The 24,993-nt window shown below is 46.9% G+C and overlaps 2 protein-coding genes across 15 annotated transcripts in view; one reads left to right on the plus strand and one right to left on the minus strand.

The window, feature by feature from the left end:
• mybpc3 (myosin binding protein C3) overlaps nucleotides 1-4,438 on the plus strand; it is a 49,761-nt gene extending 45,323 nt beyond the window's left edge. The window contains exons 29-33 of the mRNA XM_088934569.1: nucleotides 189-348; nucleotides 639-775; nucleotides 1,394-1,580; nucleotides 2,187-2,229; nucleotides 4,102-4,438. Coding sequence (XP_088790695.1) covers nucleotides 189-348; nucleotides 639-775; nucleotides 1,394-1,580; nucleotides 2,187-2,197 — 495 coding nt within the window. The 3' untranslated portion in view covers nucleotides 2,198-2,229; nucleotides 4,102-4,438. The remainder of the gene's footprint in view (nucleotides 1-188; nucleotides 349-638; nucleotides 776-1,393; nucleotides 1,581-2,186; nucleotides 2,230-4,101) is intronic.
• Nucleotides 4,439-12,660: 8,222 nt separating this feature from the next.
• Nucleotides 12,661-24,993, minus strand: part of madd (MAP-kinase activating death domain) — an 83,249-nt gene continuing 70,916 nt past the window's right edge. For 12 of the 14 annotated variants that reach the window (XM_088934585.1, XM_088934584.1, XM_088934583.1 and 9 more), the window contains 6 exons: nucleotides 24,387-24,551; nucleotides 23,704-23,776; nucleotides 22,857-22,963; nucleotides 19,020-19,089; nucleotides 16,402-16,448; nucleotides 12,661-14,513 (listed from right to left, as the gene is read on the minus strand). In XM_088934585.1, coding sequence (XP_088790711.1) covers nucleotides 14,400-14,513; nucleotides 16,402-16,448; nucleotides 19,020-19,089; nucleotides 22,857-22,963; nucleotides 23,704-23,776; nucleotides 24,387-24,551 — 576 coding nt within the window. In that variant the 3' untranslated portion in view covers nucleotides 12,661-14,399. The remainder of the gene's footprint in view (nucleotides 14,514-16,401; nucleotides 16,449-19,019; nucleotides 19,090-22,856; nucleotides 22,964-23,703; nucleotides 23,777-24,386; nucleotides 24,552-24,993) is intronic. The other 2 variants (XM_088934581.1, XM_088934580.1) reach the window with 1 other exon arrangement.

Genomic DNA, 24,993 nt, shown 5'->3' on the forward strand with positions numbered 1-24,993 from the left:
ACAAGGTTCATTTGGTCTTAATCCAGGCTGTGCACTTGGACAACACAAACTAAACGGCGAAAGCCAAACGTGTTTCTTACCTGCTGGTGGCTGGGTCCGGAGTGCCGAAGGAGTTCCTCTGTAGAAACCAGACCCTCCCTGCTCAGGCCTACTCTAACGGCAGCTGCTTCACGCTTGTCCCGTGACAGGAGTGGTTCACGGTCTACGAGCAGTACCGCCGCACCAACTGCGTCGTGTCGGACCTCATCATGGGCAACGAGTACGTCTTCCGGGTCTTCACCGCGAACCTGTGCGGCCTCAGCGAACAGCCCTGCGTGTCCAAGGACAGCGCGTACATCCAGAAGACAGGCAGGTCCCTCTTAATAATAATCCGGCGGCCTTCTCCCTGCACGGGGATTCTGGGATGGAGTGGAGTCCAGGCCCGCAGGTTACCATCCCATGAGCCGTGGGTTTTACTGTCACTCTTTTGTTGGCGTGACAAGCATACAAGCAAGGAGAGAAGCTGAACCGAAAGTCTGAGAACAGAAGGTTTCCCAGACTGTCGGAAAATCAGAGATTGCAGGAGGGGAGAAACAAGTTAGGATGGAGTGCTTCTTCCTCTGCCCTTTATTTTGACCTGCATTTTGGGTGTTTCTCAGGGATTGTGTATAAACCACCTGTCTACAAGGAGCATGACTTCACTGAAGCCCCCAAGTTCACTCACCCCCTGGTGAACCGCTCAGTGATCTCGGGCTACAACGCCACTCTGAGCTGTGCTGTCCGAGGCTCGCCCAAGGTAAACCGTCTTAATTAATAATAACGATAATGAGAAACCGAGTTCATAAAGCGCTTTTCATCCCAAAGGATACCTTTGAGCCATAATGCGCCAGCAGCCTCCATTATTCAGTGGAGAAGTGAGCAGTTGTTTCACTGCTTGAATTAAAGGGAGGCCAAATTCTACAAGACCAGATCAGAACTTAACCAGGACACCAGGGTTAGCATTGCTGCCTCACAGTTCTGGGGCCCTGGGTTCAATTCCTGGGGTGCTACCTGTGTGGAGTTTGTATGTTCTCCCCATGTTCATGTGGGTTTTCTCCAGCTGCTCCCTTTTTCTCCCATAGTCCAAAGGCATAGCGGTGGGAAAATTAGCCCTGGTGTGAGTGTGCCCATACCATGGACTGGTGTCCCATCCAGGGTGTACCCTGCCCTGTGCGCGTTGCTTGCCACGATGGGCTCCGGCTCCCCTGTGACCCTGAGTTGAATAAAGTGGCCAGGAAAAGGATGGGTGGATGGTTTACAAACTCCAGAGGCCCTGCCCAGCAATCTAGTGCGATTAAAATTAAACTCTCCAGCAGGAGCAGACTCACATCTCCTTGTGATCGTTTTAAAAATTAACCCCTCCCCCCTCCCCCAGCCTAAAGTGACCTGGTACAAGAACAAAATGGACATCAGCAACGAGCCCAAGTACAGGATGTTCAGTAAACAGGGGGTGCTGACCCTGGAGATTCGGAAGCCCTGTCCCTTCGATGGAGGGGTGTACACCTGCAAGGCCGTCAACGAACGGGGGGAGGCTGTGGTGGAGTGCAAGCTGGAGGTCAGAGGTCAGTGAGCCCTGATGCGTCAACTCTCGCTCGCCCTCTTGATTTCGTAGCATCTGCCAGCTGGACTAACTTCCTAACGATACCAGCATCTAGCTCAGCGATATCAGTCAGAAAGAGCATTGGTCCCAGCACAGACCCCTGTGGTACGCCACAAATTATATTTACCCCTTAGCTGGAATGGGAATTGCCCTGGCCCTGGTAAATTGTAATATAAGCAATATATTGTAATATATTATGAATATTGTAGTATAAGCATGGATACTGTTTATCTCACCTACCCATTCTTGTTTTTTCTCACTTATTTTCTGTGGTTTTATAAATGCACATACAGTAGATGTTGATTCAGATATGATGAAGTGATCATCTTGCAAGCTGAACATGCTGAACAGACAGGAGGATCATATATGATCATGCCATAAAGTTTCATAAGTTTTAAAACTTATGTCAGACTGTGTATGTATTAACATATCGTAGGGCCTTTTAATAAATCACTATATGATTAAAAGGACCAGTCTGGATAATGCCCAGTTTTCAGTTTGTCTGCTTTTCTCTGTTTTTAATGCCTGTGTCAACTATCATCGTGTTCCCTCTACTTCTCTCTCTTAGTTTCCCAGTAAGCAACAGACTCTCCCTCAGCACTGCTCTGCAGGTAAGACCACCTCTGAGGCTTGCAGTCTGGAGTCCTGCAGCCCTAACCCTCTTAAAATCAGAAATACTGTATAGAACAGTCCAGCAAGTGGGTTGCTTTCTACAAGGTCTTGAAGATTGTCCTCCAACTGATGAGGAAAGGCAGGAATCCTAACTCTGAAAGAGCATACGAATCACAGCCCCTTTTGTAAGGAAAAACTCACATTAATCCTCGGGCTCCTGGCAGATTATTAACAACATGTTCAATAATAGAAACAATATGACAGCCATCACTGTGTAAACATGCTGCCTTTTCCATTGAATGCTGTGTGGTTTCATTATAGGAGGGCATTCCAGTCACAGTGATTCAGTCTGTGCATGTATAGTACTTACTCTTCCCAATACAATAATTCAGTGTTGCATGAAAATGTAGAATCTCAGTCTGACGTGGCGGGGGGGGGGTTGTATGTGTGGGTGCTTAAGTGGAAAATAAGTCACTATCTGCAAGCTTGTACATGTGGGAAGAAACAGAACTGCCAGCTTCATATCGCAAAAGCATTCAGCACCAAAACAGCAGCATGGCTGGCAGTCAGAGAGCTCCCTGGGCACGCATGTGATGACACAGGTCATTCTGACGGTTTTCTCTGTAAATCAGATTAAACAACAGTCAAGAATGCAATGCTTGTCTGACAGTTAACTGAAGGCTGGAGAGCAGCAGATACAGATCATTGGACAAAGATCAATAAACGCAAGAAATAAAGTCACCAGTATTAATGCATTCAATTGCATTAAATGTGACTACAGGCTTTCAACAGTTTGTATTTTGTATTTCACTGTATTTCAGGCAGTGAACTGACACAACTTAAGTGGAGAGGCAGAAAGATGGCTAACTTTTAACATATCTACCATGTTGTGGTTCATGTGGTTAATATGCCAAAGTGAGGAAAGTCTGTAGCACTATACATTAAGTATACAGTACTGGTACTGAGACAGTTGCAATGTTATTATACAATATTCTAATTTACTTCTATGGAATTGCATTATTTGCAGTTATATACTGTTATAGGAACAAGTAATAGGTTTATTCCATGCTGAAAAGAGAAGAAGGAAACAACGTTTCGGCTGTTGAGCTTTCTTCAGGTGTGTGACCCTTTCTTCTCTTTTCAGCAGGGAATAAACCTATTACTTGTTCCTTTGCAGCCTACGCATGCTGACGCAGCTCCCTACTTGAACTATATACTGTGTTATATACTGTCCTCATTCTCTCACCTACCTGAAGCAGATTTCACAGCCCAAAGTTGAGATTTGTGTCTTTTTCTACTTTCACGCCTTTTGTAGTGAAAATTCAGCAGTGGAATCTTTCCATTTGCTAGAACAATAATGCAAACAAAAACTGCTGATGCATATGTACAGTATCGAGTGGCTATTGAGTCACAGAGCATGGCAATCGATAAGAAGCTTCAAGAAGGAAAATGATACTGCTTTTGACGTGAGGTGTCATAAGAGCCCTTAGGAATGTGCTGTATAGTGTATACACATGCAGTCACTGAACGTCACATTAGTGGGCCTGATTAAAATTGATTAAGGTGCTCATTTGGAATGGAGGTTGATCTCTATACTTGACTAACAGACTCCAGGTCAGGCTGAGCTCTAGTCAGCCTGCGACCAGGCGTTTCTGAGCCTGTGGTGCCATCAGTGAGAGCCGAGAGGCACACTGCTTCTACACTCAATGCCAATACTCCCAGTCTAAAATAATATGAGGGTCACAGCCATGAGCTGAATGGGCTACTCCACAGCCCGGACGGTAGGAAGAAACCTTAATCGACAACAACAGAACTGAAATAAAAACGAATGCTGCTTGTGTGCAACTGTTCATTTTGTCATTTCGTTCCAGTGATGGCCAGCAAGCCAGGAGGTTTGTCGAAATGAGATTACAGAGAGGGACACGCAGGAAAGAAACAGCAGCGCATCCATTACCTGCACCTGACCCCCTCGACACTAGGAACTGCGCGACAGATTCGAAAATATTGGCTAGGCTTTCATTCACAGTATCAGCCTGGCAGCGCCTGTGCACCACCTGTAAAGAGACTACATCACACTTAAAAACCTTCTTGCACCTGACTGGCTCTTTTGATTGGTGAAGTTATTTCAGTCTCACTAGATCATATATCTAATCTTAATTTTGGAAATTGTAAGAGCCTTTGTAAGGAATTAAAACCCCACAGAATGCAGCCTCACGGTGTGATTTGTGTGATTTTTACAAACCCCACTAGATGTGTTTTCCTGCATGATAAGGTAGTACAAATAGCGGAGCACCACAGATACAGATAAGAAACATTTGCTTCCTTGGACAATAAAATTCCCTTTGCATCTCAACCCTGTTCAGTTCAACTGTTGTTTTGGCTGACGATCAGGTATGACAAAAATAAAACTTAAATTAGCAATGAGCTGCTGTTGAGGTGCAGCAGTGTGGTGGGCACAGCTAGACAGGATGAGTCTACAGTGCAGTACAGCTGCAACTAGAGTCAACAGTGACGGAACTGGGACTTTCAGCAGGATTTACCAGTCCCTGGAGCAGCGAAGGACATGCAAAAGGCACGATATCAAAGGAAAGATTCTGTAAAAATGAATCTGCCATCTGGGAGGACAACAAAGTGTTTTAAATTTCTCTCTACCTCCTTGAATTCAGACGTGCTGTGCTCTGTGTAGGAGTTTAGAAGGAGTGTGGCACAGCTGCTGATAAGAGGGCAAGTCTGAAACTCCGAAACTTATCCAGCACTTCATACCCATTACAAGCCCTGTCTGACCCTTTAAGAGCCAGAAGTAAATTGACAAGTAGAAAACTGAAATAAATTATTACAAATTTCAATCATCAGCATTCAATTAAAAAAGCAATTAACATACACTTAAAAAATCACAACGACAGCGGTCTTTAGAGTAACATCACCAATGCCGTAAAAAAATAACATTTCAATCTGATTTTGGGTCGGGGTTCCCTGTTGAAAGTAATAAAATAATAATAACAACAACAATATCCTTACTTAGAAGGACTGTGAGTGGAGTGTCCAGAAATGTCTTTTACAGGTAATGGGAATCCCCTGCACCCCCACCAGTGTGCAGCCCCACCTGGATGATGCACCAGTCCTCTCACACACACCAGCTCTCAGTGGGGAGGAGAGCAGAGTGATGAAGCCAGTTCAGAGATGGGGGTTATTAGGAGGCCATGATGGGTAAGGGCCAATGGGAAATGTGGCCAGGACATCCCTAGTCTTTTCAAGAAACACCCTGGGATTTTTAATGACCACAGAGAGTCAGGACCTCAGTTTTACATCTCATCCGAAGGACGGTGCCTTTTTTACAGTATAGTGTCCCCGTCACTATACTGAGGCATTAGGACCCACATGGACCGCAGGGTGAGCGCCCCCTACTGGCCCCACTAACACCTCTTCCAGCAGCAGCCTTAGCTTTCCCAGGAGTCTCCCACCCAGGTACTGGCCAGGCTCACACCTGCTGAGCTCCAGTGGGCTGCTAGTTGTGAATTGCAGGATGAAAGTGGCAGCTGAATAGGGGTTCCTCCTGGGTGGAAGAGCTAAAACAACAACTGATCTAAAGCATCTATATAATAACCAGATCATAACCAGAAGGACGGTTTGCGTTAATCAGTGGCCTTGGGAGGTGACTTATGCTACAGTTGCCTCTTTCGCTTAAAGAGTTTCTATTTTTCTGCTGATGAAGTCATCCCTCACGAAGCAACTGATCCTGGCATGACGTTCCTTTCTAGGAATGTTGTACCATCATTAACTCTCTGAGCTGTCTAGAGGTTTAAGAGACTGTATTATGATAGCGCTAATACTCCTGGCATGAAGACTTTGCAAAATCAGCAGAAACTCACAGTCCATAAGGGGGTTTGACATTAAAGTTGCTAACTCTATAGAATATTACCCTTGGATTCGGAGATCACCAGCCCTCCACTGTTCTACTGCCACTCAGAAAAGCCTCTCCCAGCTTTCAGTAATGAACATCAAAGTGCATATACAGTACGCCTTGAACTGTGAGTTATGTAGGTTTAATCAACGTTAATAAGTATTGTAACTGGTAAAACTCTGCTTTAATTTGAAAAGAGAATAATGAACCAGGGGACACAAACTACATGTTGATGTATTTAAGACGAAGACGAGGGCACTTTTTTTTTTCTTTTAGAAAGTGGCAGGTTTTAACTGTCTGATCAATTAGCAATCAAACGGGCGAAGCTGGCCAAATTCTTCCATTTGCAGTCCTTCTTACGTGTTCCAAGCCTAAACACATTTTTTTACACACACAAAAAAAAATAGCCTTATGACCCAGCAGCTACTTCCAGCTAAAACGTCTGCAAACCTCAATATGCATTGCAGTGGGCAGGACCCCAGGAGAGACCTGATTGGCAGGCAAAGCTGAGATGAAGCGAGCAAGCCGACAGCGCAGGGGCCCAGCTCGTGAATGAGAGGAAGTGTAAAACAACCCCCACCGTAAATGAGCACTGACAGTTCAGGAGAAGGCTGCCAGCACACCAGGCCAACTCTGTGTCACAGCCCTAATGGGGCCCAACAACGGAGGGCGAAAGAGGGAGAGGTCCTTCCGAAATCCTTGCCACGTTTGGATTTAGGAAAGGTGATCGTGAATGCCCAATATCAGATAGTAAGAAACCATTTAAGACGGGGGGGGGGGGAAGAGATAAGCTCCCAGGAAGGGCTGCTACTGTTTGTCATTAATGTCAACACTATTGGCTTGTATCTCACTACATAGGCGGATACACTATGGTGTTGGCAGCCAGGCAGTCCTCTTAGTTTTGCAATGTTGCATCAATCCATTTCTGCATGGTTTCACTCTCGCTAACTCTAGTATGCCTGTGCTCCAACTGCCCGCAACTAATATGAAAACAATACAGAGATATAAGGATAACAGGCAATAAGCAGGTGTTTTTATCCAGGAAAAGTTTAAAGAGAGAATGTATTGAGTGACAGCTTCTGCAGAGTCACTTAAAGCAGGTTTTCCATAATGTGTAGAGGATGAGCACAAGGGGATTCGTTGACTTAGGATATAATGCAGTAAGTGAACGTCAGAGATGTGGCTCTCTTTCTGATGGCAGCCCATTACTTCGGCTCAAGCGTCTCTGTAGAGTCGCAGCGTGCCGACGCGCACAATCGAACACGGAGACCATCGGCCAGCTGATGTAAGCGACACGCGCTTCTGGGCTGTCACTCTCGATCACGACTGCCCAGAAATAACAGCAAACGGAACACGCGGTCTTCACATTTCCTCAAATAAAAACCTGATGGGTGTCACAGCGAAGGACCGTGCCATTTCGCACACCACTGTGTGAGAGCATGCCTGGGTTGAGACTGCGGGTTTGCCGGCTGATTAAATTATAGCAGCCCATGTTTTAAAGCTTTATTTAAGGCTGCAGCCCGTCGACACAATGCAGGGCACGCTACAATCCCGTGGCCCGCAGGTCTCATATGACACGGCCCACGACCAGAGCAGGACACCTGTCAGATGTTGGGGATTGAGAAAGTGCGTCAGGTTATTAATGTAACAGCTAGGGGGGGGTATTAAAGGTCATACATGTCCAAGCGTAACATAACACTTAATCGCAATTAATCAAAAACATAAGCTAGGGAAAGGAATGGCATTTAGTGTTTAAGGACTTTTGCAAAGTGTAACTAGAATCAGTATATCAAAACAGAGCACTGCAGCAATGCAAATTTCAAAATATAACAGTGCATATCTAAAATATACACTGAGGCCTTAGAAACACAATAAACAAGTGTTTGAATCAATGGCACTTAGAGTGACATTTAGTGCCACTTATTGCATACACTGTATATACTGTACTGTATGTACACACACAGGCATGACACAGGAAAAATTCTGATGACGCTGATAACAGTACTGTAGAAGATTAGCGTTCAAGATGTAGCTCACCGTTATTAAACATGTGCAGGCTTTGGAATAGCCTTGCAAGGTCCGAGTGAGCTGTTGTGCACCACCTGTGATACTGGGGTGTTGCTAATATTAACATAAGTTGCGCTGTGCAGATGGGATCATGGTTGAGCAGGCCGGAGACCCACCTCTGAAACGGCAAAAGCATCGCGCTTTTGAACGATATGAAAAGAGGAGGATGACAACGGAACAAAAAGCAATCCGACTTGGTTATTGTCTAAAAATACAAGGAAGAAACCGGATTTAGAACCGCACCTTCCCCTGGTTGTGGTACCTTAGAGATGTCGAATTATCAGAACGCTGAATGTAGAATAATTACACCCTGCTGCAACTGGAACTAGAATTCAAGCCCATAATAATGCGCTGTTTTATAATTAATAATTGCTTACACTTATATAGCGCTTTTCTTTTCTGTCACCATACTGGGGCATTATGACCCACACTGACTGCAGGGTGAGCGCCCCCTGCTGGCCCCACTAACACCTCTTCCAGCAGCAGCCTTAGCTTTCCCAGGAGTCTCCCATCCAGGTACTGACCAGGCTTACACCTGGTGAGCTTCAGTGTGTTGCCAGTTGTGAGTTGCAGGGTGCTATGGCTACTGACAAAAGCCACTGCAATGGCCAGGAATCAAACCCGGGCCTCCTGCGTGGCAGGCGAGAATTCTACCACTGAACCACCAATGTGCGATTATGCTGTTGGTGTTTTGTAAGGATCGAGACATTTAAACTGCCTTCTCAAAAGCACACGGACAAAATATCAGCACCAAACAGGGAATGTCATTCTGGCCAAATTTGAAGTGTTTAAAAACGAGAGAGATGCATTAAACGACCTTCCTGAGGTCCCTATAATCCCCCCGCGAGAGCAATCCCCAGCCCACCATGCTGCCATCTTGTGTCACTCAAATTTTAAAAAAAGGAATTCCGGTTATTTTTTAACCGCAAAATTTCAGTTCTGGTCCTTGAATTTAAAAGGCCGAGGCCTCCTGTGGCACAGCAAAAACGCAATGAGGACCTCCTTTCACAAACTCTACAGTAAATAAGAACCCATCGAAACATGATGAGACCAAACCCCGGAGCTCAGCTGCTTTTCTAGTTACCCTCCTGGACGAATATACTGTATTAAAAGACGACAGAGCTGTGGCTGATACGTCACGACAACCATCTTCAAAGTCCCACACTTGTGTGTCTCCAGGCTGCTGTAAATATCCGAGAGCTGCGAGAGCTCCAGATACACAGTACTGATAACCCAGAGCACTAGGCGCTGCTGACAAGTGCTGAGCATACTACGGACAGATTTCACCCCTGTGTTTATATACAGGGGGAGGATTCTACCTTATGATCAAACCATGCGATATTTTAATTTTAAGGCAAGCAATCCTGGGCAGAACAAACACTTGCTCTTCGAGAAAATCTACTGCACACGGATGCTGCGATAGCTCACACGAAAATGCCCACTTCTCAAAAGAAACGAGAGTAAAAGACACACGCTCTCTGGTTTTTGTCCATCACTTTCAATTAACACCCGTTTCCCAGCCGAAAAGGGCACGGAGCCATGCTTCAGGTGAAAAACAAACAAACTGTAGTTTAACCTGTAGAAAGAGATGATTTATTTCACTGGAAGTGTGGATATGAAATGCACCGTTCCTGGAAGACCGTTGTGGACACAGCTGAAACACGAACGTGGCTTTTTACAGCAGGGGTGTCCAATTCTGTTTACTGCAGGGTATCAGATTTTTCCTGCAGTGATTGTACAGTAAGTGCCTAGTCCCAGAGATGAATGCCTCTAACCGGGTTTGAAGAGTGATTGCCTGTTAGTAAGGCGTTGCCAACTAAGAGAGAAACGGAAAAACCTGCAAACCTCCTCCCTGCGGACACAGAATTGCGCAGCCCCGCGTCCCAGGACATTTGCAGCTCAATGCCGCCCCCCGTGGGTCACCATTGGCCAGGTCCATTTCGGGAGAGGCGCTCCACGTTGAGGGCGACAATGCTGGGCATGTCTTTGGCACCGAGAGGCCTGTTCCAGACGGACATGTGGAAATTCTCCAGGTCCCCAGACGCAGCTCAGCCTACTGTTTCCAACACGCGGCAGTACATAACGCACGAGCTCCTGATGACTGGAATTCCCCTAGCCTGAACCCAACTGCACGCTGGCCTCTGTCCTCAATGAGCAAGCGCCAGCACTCATGGCAGATCCCAAACTAACAGCGCCGGGACACTGTAGGTCAACAAGCTCCCAAAACAAAGAACGCATGATGGAAAGACAATGCTACCTGCTTCATTCTAAAGCTTTTTTTCTGCTCATCTTTCACAGTGTTGGGCAAAAACGTCAAACTGGAAAACCAACATCCCCCTTTTCACTCTACCGCAGTAACCCACTCAAGGAAACCGAGCACAGCTTTGTCTTAAATTTAAAGGGGCTTTTTTCTTTTTTGAAGACATCGTGGCCAAGTACATACTCTACCCAGCAACAAAAATAACTTCAAGGGCAGGAGGTGTAATGTTTCGATACACACCAATCCACACGGCTCTCTACACAAATAGGATTTTGTTCTTTTAAGGAGGCAAGTCTGTCGGCAGGCGTCAAGTCTTTAAGAGTCCTGCCCTGTGTAGAATAATGTGACCCGGCCTTTTAGAAACATTCGCCATGGCTTTTAGCAGGAAGACTATTATGTCTACCAAGTAATCTCACTGAAAGCTCCATTATCTAAGAATATCACTGGGCGGGACTATACGACTGCACCATGACAGGTGGCACCAAGCCTCAGTGGATGACGTATTTCCAAGCAAGGTTGTCCGTTTCAAACCTGTGAGAGTCTGGGTCACCTGCAGCCAGGAATTCCCCCCCCCAAGTCCTATATTCCAAACAGAATCTTGACAAGTCTTCCAACTATGTAGGATCATCAGGAACAACAAAAATGCCCACGAGGCCTGGAGAGTTTGGAGTCTGCAGCAGGACCTGACTTCGAACTGGAGGGTCATGGGTTCGAGTCCCAGGTGGGACATTGGTGTTGTGTCCTTGAGTTGGGCCCTTTGTCTCCCTTCGACTCGTGAGGTTAAAATAAAGTATTAAATAAGCAAAAGAGGGCTGAACTATGTCAGGCTGCAACGGGTGTCAGATCCAGGAAGCCAGGCCTTTCTGAGGAGAGCCTAATCCTACGAGATTATTCTTCAGAGACCTCGGAAACGCAGAAAAGCCCTCTCAGTCCCACCTGTTAACAAGACCGCCGGAGCTCTCCTCACGGCACAGAGTCTGGCGGAGGGGTGAGGCTGGTTTCCAGGGAAACGCCTCCCCAGCTCCTACAGCCAAAGAATCAAACCTCACCATCGTATAAGAACTGTACCGGCACCGACACCGAGAGCACGGGAGGCTGTTGACAAGGCACCTTGGATGCAACTGATGTCAATAAGCAAAGGTTTTTTTTTTTTATTTGCCCCATTTTAGCCCCAAAAGGAGCAACGTCAGTAGAACTTGCGATACAGGACCGCTGCAAAGTGCGCAATGACGTGGCTCGGATGTCTGCATTAAATTCTGCTTTACCTGAATTCATTACCGACACCCCCCCCATGCATCAATTACAGACCATTAACACTCATCCATCCACCCATTTTCTAACCGTTTTTCCCAATTCAGCGTCTCGGGGGAGCTGGAGCCTGTCCCAGCATGCAGCAACGGGCACCTACCTTGGGTGCAACCTGGATGGGACGCCAGTCCATCACAGGAAACGCAGACATGCACAAAATCACACCAGGGCCAGTTTTCCCCAAAAGCCACTTAACCTGCTGGTCCAGTATGTCTTTGGACTTCTGCAAGACAGCAATGCTAACCCCTGCAGCATGGGCATTCCAATGGTTCAATGCTGCCCTCTGGTGCACAACTTGAGCAATAACTATTACCCACACATTCCTTTTACAGTAAGATGAACTCTGGTGGTAATTTTTTTAAATTAGTATCAGAGTTATACCTGAAATGCCTGAGGAAGGCTCAACATTTGAAACAGTTTTTCTTTTCCTTAACTTTCAACACAGAACAAACCTTTCCTAATTATTTTAATTAAACCCCAAAAGGAAGCAGGAAGCTTGATTTATGGTCACAATTCAAACAGGAACATTGCATAATGTACAGATGTGCAAATGCATAGTACACAGTCCTACACATTTTAAAACTAAACCTATTACCATCCCCAAAGTTTTCTTTTATTCAATTAAAGTTGCATTTTAAGTTTACTTGCACATATTCATCAAATCTGAACACACTAAAAAGGGTACACTGTTTTCGTTAGAAAAACAAAAAAAGAGAAATCGGAACAAAAATTGCACACACATGGGATTGTCATGCTGCGAAAGCCCTTCGAACAACCTTGAATTTTCCTTCAACAATGTTTAACCTTTTTGGAAAAAAAACCCATAAAAATTCCTGCAGGTGATTCACACAATAAAAGGTCAGACAAAAACAGGCTGAAAGTTCACTTCAGAAATTCCGGGCTGGTCATGTTTTATTCTCATATTGCCAAAGCTGTACAATTTCTATAAATATTTTTTAATACTGAAATATTTACATCAGATGTCCCCGTTTCTCTTCAGCAGCACACTTGGAACGGTGAATTCCGTACTATCTCGCCACCCACCCTAAACCCCAGAGGTGTGGTGTACCCCAGGAGAAACCCCATCTGGTTCTGAAACTAAGTATTTACACAGCAATTTATTCCCCTGTTGTGTCAACGTATCGAGGGGATTATATTTGAATGGAAGAAGTTAGCTCTTGTGCATCTACAGCACTTGACTATTAAAGACAGAACCAGTATTTTTCCTCTTCTAAAAACGTACACAAGAAAAAAAAAGGACGTTTATAACTACATTTATCCATATATCATACATGTTGGGAACATTATCACAGCACACAAGAGAAACCCCTCTTCCAGCTTCTAAGCTATAAACATGGGTCAGCACTGCCTCTACCACGGTAGTCTTTACAGTCTTTATCATTAACAGTGCTTCTAAATTCCCTTGTAACAGCATCTTGTGGCAGTTTTTCACATTTAATAATCTTAACAATATTTCCTTATAGTATTTATATACAGTATAAGGTTTTTCTTTTCATTCTTTTGTTTGACCCAAAACAGCTTGCTTCAGCAACAAAATTGTCCATTCTACCGTGACATCTACTGTATATACACCTGAATCTAGCAGACAGATAACAGCACATGGATAGTGTTTCTCTTTTCTGAGGTGAAATGTACAGCTTTTTTTTTGTTGTTTTCCAGAAGTAGAACATGCATTTCAATACCATCGACCACGGACATAAATCTGATAATACAGTAGTTAAGCCTCTAAAGGCAAGCTAGGTAAGATCACATGACCTAAAAATCACTCACAACATTTTGGATGCATTGAAACATTCAAAAAGCAACAAAGCGGACAAGGGAAATTCATTTTCATCCTGTTTAAGAGGAAATCCTGACTGATTTTGCTTCTCTGAGCCATCGTTAACATTGGAGTCTTAGGAACAAACTGACAGTACAGTGACCCCCCCAGCCCTGTGCTTTTTAAATGTTTCATTAGTGCAGGTGTAACAGGTTTGTGCTTACAACATCATAAAGCAAGAGTAATATATCTAATCGCATATTCAAACATGGTTAAGAGAGAGGAGCTGCAGGCTTTTTAAAAGCAACAGCGTGACACGGGACCTGTACAGTTGCCTTTGCCAAAAACTGTGAAGAGCCCCTGCAGTCCGATGCCAAGCGCTTCCATTCAGACCGAGGGAGAGCAAAAATCTTTAGGCTACTCTGAGAAATAACAAACCTCAAGGGAAATAACGCCTAGGCGCCCTGCAAAATGGAAGCTGTTGTCGGGCGTTTCTTTTTTTTTGTTTCGTTCCTTGTTTTGGTTAAAAAAAGACAAACATAAATACACTCAGAATCCCACTTAAAAAGAAGCAATGGAAGTGGCGAAGGTTAAAACAGGAAGAATGACAAACACACATAGGGGAATGACGACCCTTGACCCTTGACCCCTGACCCCTCCCTCCCTGACACACACGCACAACAGGGACCGGCACAGAAATAAAAAAAATACCAAGGCAAGAGCGAACTGTTCTTCTGTACACTAAAACCGGAGCCGGCCCCCGGACAGGACAGGACGGGACGATGGAATGGGGGCGCATCACCGCACGCAACCCCACGTGACAGCCCTCCCAGCAGAGGAGGGGCGGCGTGGGCTAGCTGGGCACAGGCCGCGGGCACAGGGCTTTCGGTTTGCTCTCCACCTCCTTTCCTCGGACCGCCGCCATGTACGAGAAGAGACACAGCACGGAGTAGCAGATCTGGTGGGCCTGTTGGGGGAGGGGGGGGGGGGGGGGGTCAAAGCACAGAGACAATTTAAAATCAGGAGCAGAAGTATTCAAACGGACGTCTGTGAAAGACGCGCAGCGCACCAGTGGACAAATCCCACAACTCCGCCCTCGAGTTCCACCAGCAGCCTCTACTTCATTCTCTTCAAAAGTTAGACATATTGCATTAAATACAGGACAAGAAGAAAGCAGAGCACAAAGATTTAGAAAGAAAACCACGATGGCTACGATGGACTAAAACATTATTTTACATTTTATCCAGCTGTTTTCTGAGCACTTTATTCAATACAGGGTCACGGGGGAGCTGGAACCTGTCCCAGCAAGCAACAGGCACAAGGCAGGACACACCCTGGATGGGACGCCCGCCCATCACAGAGCAAACACACACAGACACGGTCCCAGCTGAGCCAGTTTCCCCAGAAGCAAACTAACCTACCAGCATGTCTTTAGACTGTGGGAGCAAACCGGAGCACCTGGAGGAGACCCATGTGAATATGGGGAGAACATACAAACTCCACACAGACAGCCCCCCAGGATATAAGAGATAGGGCCCCAGCTCTGTGAGGTAGCAACGTTCACCACTGTGCCGCCCCTTTTACAATTCATGCCCACTGAATTTGGAATTAGTTGCTTCTTCACTGCTCGGCTCACAGCGACGACTCCTGTATACGCAGGGTGAGGAGGGGCAGATGAGCTCTCGCTAGTAACAGATCGGACTGGCTCGAACTGGGGTTCCCCAAGCAGGTGAGCACTATTGGCCCTGGGAGAACTTTGGGGAACCCCAGTCACCTGTGACCTGACCCAAGCTGGACGTCTGGGCAGGTGTCTGCACTGGCTCTGATGCATTACTGAAGGGCTGAGGAGCAGTGTCTGCTAGCCACTGCTGGGTAACCCCAGTCCCACATACTGTATATTTGCAGGGAAAATAAATTTAAAATAATAATAATTGCTTACACTTATATAGCGCTTTTCTGGACACTCCACTCAAAGCGCTTTACAGGTAATGGGGACCCCCCTCCACCCCCACCAATGTGCAGCATCCGCCTGGATTATGCGACGGCAGCCATAGTGCACCAGAACGCTCCCCACACACCAGCTCTCAGTGGGGAGGAGAGCAGAGTAATGAAGCCAGTTCATAGTTGGGGATTATTAGGAGGCCATGATTGACAAAGGCCAATGGGAAATTTGGCCAGGACGCCGGGGTTACACCCCTACTCTTTTCGAAAAACGCCTGAAAAAAAAGACTGTGCCGTTACAGAAAGCCCAGGATTAAGATCCATGTCCTGCTACACCATGAAAAACTAACACTACACTGACACGTGCAAACTGCCCACTGTCATTCCAAAATAAGAAAGAAACTGACGATTGTCCAACGGAACCTTACCAGTGAAGACTGCGAAGTTGCCACAAGTCTAGTATCACTACTACAATTTACTCCCCCATTCCCCCACAGCCAATTCAAATCGTGAATTTGTTCAAAAACGCAGAAGCCAAACCAAGGCGAGACATATTCGTTTAACTGCATGCAAAACTTCCTCCAGCAGCGTTAGGTCTAACGTGCTCTTGATGATCGGTGGGGGGTAAAAGGTGAGGCCGCACAGTTCGGTTTCACGGACGGGGAGCGTGTTAAACGCTCCACACAGAGCTCGGGCTTATGGAGGCCCAGATCTGCTGCAGCAGAAGCAGGCCGGTGGGGAGGGTGAGGCACAGCTACACTGGCTAATCCCTCTGAAGACATCCTGCCAGCGAGCAAGCCAAGCCTGTCACTACCTCCAGGCCCCCCCCCACCCCCTCCAAAGGCACTACACGACCCCTGACCTTCTGCAACCCCGTGCTGTGGGAGGAAACTGAGGCGGAGAGTTCTACTTACCATTGGGGTCTTGTATTTGTGGATCACCACTTCTTTAGTTTCAGGAACTAAAACCGGATGTGCAAGAGACAAAACAAAGAATTCAACACAGGTGGAAGAGCCAGCGACACCAAAAAACTGAACACGTCAGGGTACAAGGCAGTGCAAATTATAATAAGAAAGGCAGTTCAAACCGCATACACCAACACACAAACAGTCAGGAGTACACCAGGTGTCTGTCTCTGAAGCCTAGCAGAACATGTCAGACCTACCAGCGAACTCTGTCTCCCACATCAATTTATAAAAAGAAATGACAAAAACAAACTGCTACAGAGTTTAAGTGATATGAAGTGTTTTTCGCTATACAGCAGGGTTTCAGGAATTAGTCATGTATAGTATATCTCCATAGGAATGTGGATACTAAAGTTTGGCAAAACTAAGTCTAAGAAGCTTTATTTTTTCTGGAGTAGGCAATATGAACCATACTTTTTTTTAAGGATGCAGGCTGGGGGGGTTCACATTATGGATTTCGTACTAGAAACTGCAGCTCCGCAAGGGCTAAATGAAATGACACTTGTGTACCAGCTGCAGCAGAGATACTGACTGCAGGAGAGATGAAGACAAGGTTGTATATTCATCAAGCTGCCCGTAGAATTTGGCTTGCCAGAGCAGGTGAAAAAAACACAAAATTGCTGAACTTGAGTTTAAAGGCTTGCATGTTCTGAAGCCTCTCACAGGGATTCATGAAATTCCAGACCTGGAATAACACAAGGTCTAGGAATCAGCTGGCAGGGTGTGGGAATGTCTAACAAACACTGTGTGTTAATACTACATTACTGCCTCTCCAGAATGTCACAAAGATACATTTTCATCAAACTATATACAGTACGAATGAAATTCTTTACTTCATGACCTGAAACGGTGTGGTAGAACAGCTCTGGATAATATTTTTTATGCTGCACATCTGCCACACCTTCAGAAAATGACCTGCGCCTGTGCCGTTTTACGTGGGAGAGCACTGAAAACTAAGAACAGGGGGCACTTCTTTACACAAAGGGGTGTGGGAGTGTGGAACAAGCTACCCAGCCGTGTTGCTGAAGCCAATATGGTGCAGCGTAAGACAAAAAACTGCAGAACGAAAAACAGAATTTCACTTAAAAATTAAAAGCAGAGAAGCAAAAGGATATGAGTGTGAGTGAGTCTGCCTGTGTCTACATTACAGCATGTTACAGAACCGTCACCTTAAGGATGAAAACGGGGAGTTTTTACCAAAGCCTGAGGGGGGAAAAAAACCTCTCAAAGCAAAAAGACTAAAAACAATCAAGCTGACAACAAAGAATCATGTATCTTGGGATTTACATATCGAGACTTTTCATTAGTAACTGTGAGAGAATGACTGGGGTCTGCTCAGTGTGATCAGAATGGATAGAGGGAATCAGCACTCCTTTTTACCGACCTGGTCTGGAGAAGACCACTAAGAACCCCTATAAAACAATACCATGGCTCTGTTTTCTTAAAGGGCAGCTTTTAAAGAATCGCAAAAATGACCCTTAAATAGCACAAATCTTGACTACTCCCCCCGTGTTAGACAAAGAGAAAAGGAATGCTGATTTTCCAGGAAAATAAATTCAAAAAAATAAAAAAAAACGAGAACCCAGTGATGTCGTCGGTCATGGAGAAATGGGGTGAGTGGGGCTGAGAGAGGTCCTGACACACAGTCGAGAGAAACATGTGACAGCACTTTACCTGCTGGAGAATGAAGGTTTTCATAGCAGCGAAGGTGAGGGAACGAATTACAAAAAGAAGCACAGAAACACAGCAGTAACCCAAACCAGCACAGTCCTACCCAGAGTGCCTCCTCCCCGATTCATATTAATGCTTAATGTGACTGTGGGGTGCACTAACCCCCTCTTCCCCTCTCCCTTCACCCTTCCTTCAGTGCAGTAAAGGAACCCCAAACCCTGAGCCGTTCACAAGGACATCAATGAGCTACACTGCCACCGTATTGAGCCTACTTCAAACATGCTTATATGTGCATACAAATCCGCGATATTTCTCATTCAACACTGCTTGCTGTCGTTTAATGGAAGCATCATTTTTACAGGCTTCACAGCACTCGTGCAAAGGTGAACATTCCTGCAGGCACTTCTCAGCTCATTACAAAACTAAGGCCAAGGCTATCCATTCACTCCTCCTGATAAAGACCAGTCTGATCTAATTTCACTGACGCACTGCAGCCGTTTAGGCAAATGGGCCTCAATGGCTTGATTCTGCTTGATAAAGCACAGGCAAGCACACCCAGGACAAGGGGGAGCTCGGGTTTAGCGTCTCCAGGCACCTATCTAACACAAATCCCTGCACGGGGTAAAGACCATCCATCCTGCGAATAAAATTATAAGGTCTATGCAAATAATCAGGCGAAGTCAACTAATGCAAGGTACAGTACAACATAATACCTCTGTATTTCTACCTTACTGATCTATCACTGACAAGTTCTAGACCCTACAGTAACAACTCTCTTGAACTCTGTTCTATGGCTGCTCGGCTTCCAGCAGATGTAGAGAGGAATTGTGTGGTGATTCTGAGTTACTGCCATGTCCATGTCGCGTACAAACCTAATATCAAAATAATGTAATTACCAAATTCCTCCAGGACAAAGACTCCTTTGACTGTATTGCACTTTTTAATGTGACTCAGCTCTATGAAAACCTAAAACGAAAAAAACAAACAAACAAACAAAAAAAACAACAAACAGAAGAAACAGAAAAAGGAAACGTTAGCAAAATCCTTTCAGAACCCCGCAAGGGGAAATAAAAACAAAATCAAAGACAGAGAACGTAACGCACGATCAGACTAGACAAAAACGCCACCCAGAGGAACGACGACGACGGCGACCACAGAAAACAGAATGGGACACCACACTACGCAAGCTCTTTAATGCACGGGCGCAGGGGTGGCCAGTCCTGGTCCTGGGGGGGGCAGTGTGTCAGCCGGTTCTCTGCAATCAGCAGCACCAGAAGAGCTGGGAGGGGCTGGTCAAATCGGTCCAGTAAACCCAGTAAGCTGCTGGTTTAGCTCGCCGCAACGGGCCGAGCTGGACTGACGAACCCCGGGGGGCTGACCGGCCCCTCCAGGACCAGGGGTGGACAGGACTGCTAGCGGAACAGGAACGCCACACCGAGAACGAGGAGGGAGACGCCAGACACAGTAGAAGGGGGGGGGGGGGGGGGGAGAACGCACACAGAAATCCACAGATCGGCCACACAGCTCAAATCAAAAAGTCAGGAGAAGAAAGGGACAAAACAGGTGGGGGAGGGGGAGGAGGGTTACAGGAAATAAAATTCACTGCTAAGAAGCAAAGATAGCAGAAGAGCAATACCTTCCGCTCCTTGCAGGGGGAGAGAGCATGGAAGAGAAATGGCTTGGATTAATATTGGATACAGAGAGCAAGTTACAACCCACTGAAGGTGAAAGACAGTGCTTCGCTGCGACATGGGCAATATCAGACCAATTGGGGAAATCGTGGACCAATAACGCCATAAATCAATCAAGCAAATCGGTATGAGCGCCACCCCCCCCCGCCATTCTTTAAAAAGCTAAGCCACCCCACCCACCCTTCCCACCTCCATGCGTCCTCCTCCAGCAATGAGGGCTGGTGACTGGCGCGAACAGGTTACAGTCCGAACAGCGACCCCCCGCTGCATAAGGGCAGCGCTCCACAACAGCCAGCAGGGGGCGAGCGGGCGGGCTCCCCCCTCTGGGGGCTTCCCCAGCCGCAGCAAACCGGGAAAGTGGGCTCAGCGGTTCGGATGCCGACACCGGCACAGGCTTGTTCCACAGGGCTCAGTTTGGTTCCTGCTACGCTCGTTAAATTACTGGTGTTCATGGCCGCGCCGGCCACGAGGGAACAGGTAGATGGAAGACAGGCTGGGGGGTGGAAGGGGTGTGCTGTGACACGTGTGTCCACTCCTAACTGGCTTCTCTCTCTCAGCCACCAGATGACAAAGGGGTCGCCTCTCCCCTTTACCAGTGTTTTCTGGGATACAGGGGACTGTCTGGGGTCAGACGTTAAACCCAACAGGCGGCAAGACTTCCGAGCAAGACTGGCCGGAGAAGCAGCGCTTCCGAGCAGCTCGACCGATACAGTACCGCCGCCAGAGTCTAAGTTATCTGCGATCGCTGGACTTCCCTCCGAATTTTCCTGCCGAGGGAGACGATCCAAAACACCCTGCTAGTACGGAGCCCAGGGAAAACGGGAGCAGTCCAACCAGCCCGGAACCCGGACTTGAGGAGTGTTTTACAACATTGCAGTGGAAGAACAAGTCAACAAAAGCAAAGCATAAACCAAGGAGTGGGAAACGGACAAAATATTATGCAACTATTTTGTGTCATCTTTTTTTTCCCCTACTGTATTATTTCTTATTTTGTTCAAGCAGGTCAAGGACCTACTTCAAGCACACCTGAAGAAGGCTCCACAGCCGAAACACCGCGTTTCTTTTCTTCTCCTATCAGCACGGAATAAACCTTTACCTGTCCCTTATTTCTTATTTATACACTCAAACTGTCTGTGTGACAAGTGGCGAACGCTAATATAACTCAGTGCTGTGTGTACACATCACTCATACTTTTGCACAGTACTACATGGACATTTCCTTCTGTTTGGCCGCAGAAATAGCAAAGGAGTGTTGCCATCTGCGTGCGTCAGCTACGACAGTTACCACTTGCGAAACGTTTATCTTTCCGTTACTAACTGGATGGATGTGGAGACAGTCACCCACAGGAACAGACAGGGGACTTGTATCACCTGGCTAACCTGGGGGAACTGAGCGCTACAGGGCTCCTGTGTAGTCAAACATGTACTCTTCCCTCTCGCCCTGCTCCGAGGTTTCAAGGTACTGACCTTCTGCGATACAGTCATGGACTCGCACCACCGGTACCCTGCACGCTTGAGACATTACTGACTAATTTGTTGAACTGGGGTTCTATGGAACCGCGGAGACAGAAGGTCTCTCTGCTCAAATAAAGGAGTTAATTCACAAGACATCTCACGCTTCACAAACTCACTTCTCGATGTGAATGGGTGCTCAGTGTACACAGAGACAAAATCCGTTACAAATGATTATTTGTATAAAATGGATTTATTACATTTGGTCAGTGTATAACACTGAAGTGGGTGCCAATAATTGCTTGCGGTTATATTATTAATCATAAAACATGGATTCATTAAAGGTTTCATTTCCATGTGACTAATGAGCAGAGGACAGGCTGTGAAGAATATGCATTGCAATTCGATAAAGAGCACCTTGTACAGTTAGATGCATGTAGAACTATGTGTCTTCTGGACCAGCCTGCGGTCGGGTTACAAGGCGGTAGTCGAACCAGTTCAGTTCTAAATGACACGAATTAGTTGGGCCCCGAACATATTTCTCTACGACTTCTGAAAGAAACCTTCAGGACCACAGAGTGGAAAAACACACTCTGCTGAGAATCCACTCACTTGCCTCCAATAGTTCCGAAATAAAACCTTTCTGGACTATTCCATCGTAGCTTTGAAATCTTCTAAATGGAAAAAGAGTGTCAAACGCTACACCATCTATGCTGAAAATACGGTTACATTCTTTTTCCTTTTTCCAGTGTGTTCCAATAGTCTATGCTGGTAATATCCTAAAAATTAAAGATCAAAACTAAAAAGGTAATACATTTAGTTTTTTTCCCTAAAAAGCTTTCACAATTAAAAAAAAAATGTTACACTAAATCAGAATGCTGAGAAGGCAAAACAAAAAGAAAAGGTGATTTGAACAAAAGAGTAAATTAAAAAAAACACACGGAACCAATTATTAATGAAAAGTCTTTGTCTCAATCAGGATCCCTGTCCTGACTTACCTTGCTAAAGTGTCAACTTTCCAACACCCAATCAAATTGCGAGAATAAACCACCCGCGCACACCCTCGACATGAAAAATACGCACACTTACTGTGAAAACGGGGCAGGGCACAACAGCGCAGGCTATGGTATACAGGCATTATAGACACAGAATATCTCAGATGCGAACATGTCAGAAAACAGGATACTGTGGGTAGAGGTTGCACAGCAAATGAGGAGCAAAGAAAAGAAAGCTAAAACACAAAACGACAGCTTCCTCTGAGGTGGGGTTTCTACTGAGAGACCGTGCTCACGGCAATCCTTTTTGGCTTGGCAATGCATTCTGGGTAAAGGTCACGTTTTCCGCCCGTATTGAAACGGAATGCGAAGTGACCGCCGGGCAAGAGGGTAGCTCACGGTGCGTGGGGGGGGTGGGTCCGTGTCCCGTGAGCTCGTCGTTACCGGGGATCAGGAGCATGGGGCGAGCCGCAGCTCAGAGGAAACGGGCCGCACGCTGAGCGGGAGGGAGGGCGGGAGGGAGTGTGCGTGAGCGAGCGCGCAAGCCGGGGGTGGGGCGGCGGGCCAGGCGCCGCGGCGAGGCCAGGACCCCCTACCTGACTGTGCATGAACTTGAGGTTGATGCCCTCCAGCGTGACCTGCAGAAGACCCCCCTCGCCCGTCTTCATGTCCTGCACCGGGAACTCCCCGCCGAGCTCCGGCCCTGAGGAACGTGGGGAGGAAGCAGACTTCAGACCGGGGGGGGCTCAGGCTGCAGGCCTCCGAGCACACAGGGTGTGTGAACTGAGCTGATCCCTTCACTAATCGCAGCTAAATCAGGAGATTTTATTCCGACCAAAGATGTGACTGACCCAGGGCTTGTTACCGCACAATACACTGAGCTCCAGGAGGGACAAATGTTATAATGTCCACTTAATTTAATAATTTTAGGCAAACCAATTAAGTCAATTAAAAGTTAACTTAACAAGGGCTTGAAGACACACTTGCCCTGTCACAAATGAGAACAATATTCCTTCTACCTCCTGCCCCAGTGAAAGCACAGAGTGGTAAGTACCCACCCAGTTTTACACATGCAGCACATCACAGGTCGACAGACAAGCTTGTCTAAGAACTTGGGAACTTCGTGAAGGGTTACAAAACATCTAGCCCATGTGGTAGTTAGCAGCGGACTGATCCAGAGATTTCATCCTGCCATTTCTTGAAGGAAGTCAGGCCCAAGTCAAGCCATTCGCTCCACATAAAAGTCAGTTTCAACACCAAGGGTGGGCAGCTGGATCCAGACCCCCTCGACACTGCACTGGGAAGACGTGCCTCCTGTTCTTGGGCTTTTAAATGCACTTCCCAGAAAGGACTTCAGGTCTGATGCCAGCTGGCCTCTTCCAAGAGAGACAGACAAAACCCCCAAAGCGCTACAGGGACCGACGGGGGGAGAAACCGCCTTACCTGGCTTGATGCTCTGCTGCCGGGCGGCCGCGCGCTCCATGCTGTCTTTCACGCAGTAGTACAGCTCCCGACACTAAAAGGCAACACACATCAGCAAGTCAGTAACCCACCGAAGGGGCAGCTCCCCATGGAAGCATGCAATGATGGGTACAGTGAGCATCCCATCCGCGATGCACACACCATGCTGCACGTAACGTCAGAGCACAATTTCCAGGGCTCATCCTCTACATATGAGGACCTTTGGCAACAGACAGGGTCTTGCCACTGGACAAATGCCACGGTCAGTATTTCAGCTTCTCACAAGGTGGACCATGTCCTCAAGCAGCATCCGAGAGTGAACACAGCGGATTCTTGGGGCATACCAACCCGCCCCAAAGAAGCTCCCCTTGTCGTACGCAACTGGGCTGCTGGAGCCTTGCTGGCTTAGTGGTTAAGAAACAACTAATTACTTATTTACTTGGAGGTTCTCCATCTGAGCTGCCACTGACCAGCTGGGTGCTGCCCTGTGCATTGCACTGCACCTGACCTTCATGCAACCCATCCTTTGGATCACGCACAGACAGGTCCCCGGGGACTTGACTCTGCAGCAGCCCCTGCTCGCCAGCTCCCAGTCTCCTGAAAGCAGCACTCTGGATACAGGCGTTCCCCGAGGGACCGATTACTGGACGGCCGAAAGGACTCGCCTTCTTGGTGTAGAACTTGTTCAGCTGAGTCTCCTGCCCGTTGCGCCGCCACAGGCACAGCACTTTGGTCTTGGGGCAGTAGGTCATGTTGATGAGCTTCTCGTACCACCAGCGCTCGTACACCGTGCCGATGTTGCTCCTCAGCACGATGCAGTCGTCGCACACCTGCGTGGGGGGCAGAAGACGAGGGGAGAGGCTGTAGCAAAGCTCTGGAGGGTCAGGAGCAGAGCGAGGGGCGTCTGCTCCCTCCTACTGCGCCATACCTTCCACTCCAGCTACCAAAGAAAGCACAGGGGACCATTTTGGACTGGAGGTCCCCACTCTGCACGAAGAGTTATGGGTGTCCAGAACTCTACAAGCTATCCAACAAGCTATCCAAGCCAAATCCTTTAAACAAACCCAAATCCTTGAGACCCTGTTGGATTTTGCACTGTTTAGCTGCTAGGTAGTGAACGAGCAAGCTGGGCCTCCCCCTCTTGTGAATTTTGTTTGTTCTGATGTAATCTGTGGGAGAGTGTGGGTGTGCATTTAAACTGGAGAGCTATCAGAACTTCAGGTGTAAGACACTCGAAACACACATGCAAGCAAAATGCAGGGGAGGAAACGG

Source organism: Atractosteus spatula, chromosome 16 (assembly GCF_055471065.1).
Source record: "Atractosteus spatula isolate fAtrSpa1 chromosome 16, fAtrSpa1.hap1, whole genome shotgun sequence".
Lineage (NCBI taxonomy): Eukaryota > Metazoa > Chordata > Actinopteri > Semionotiformes > Lepisosteidae > Atractosteus > Atractosteus spatula.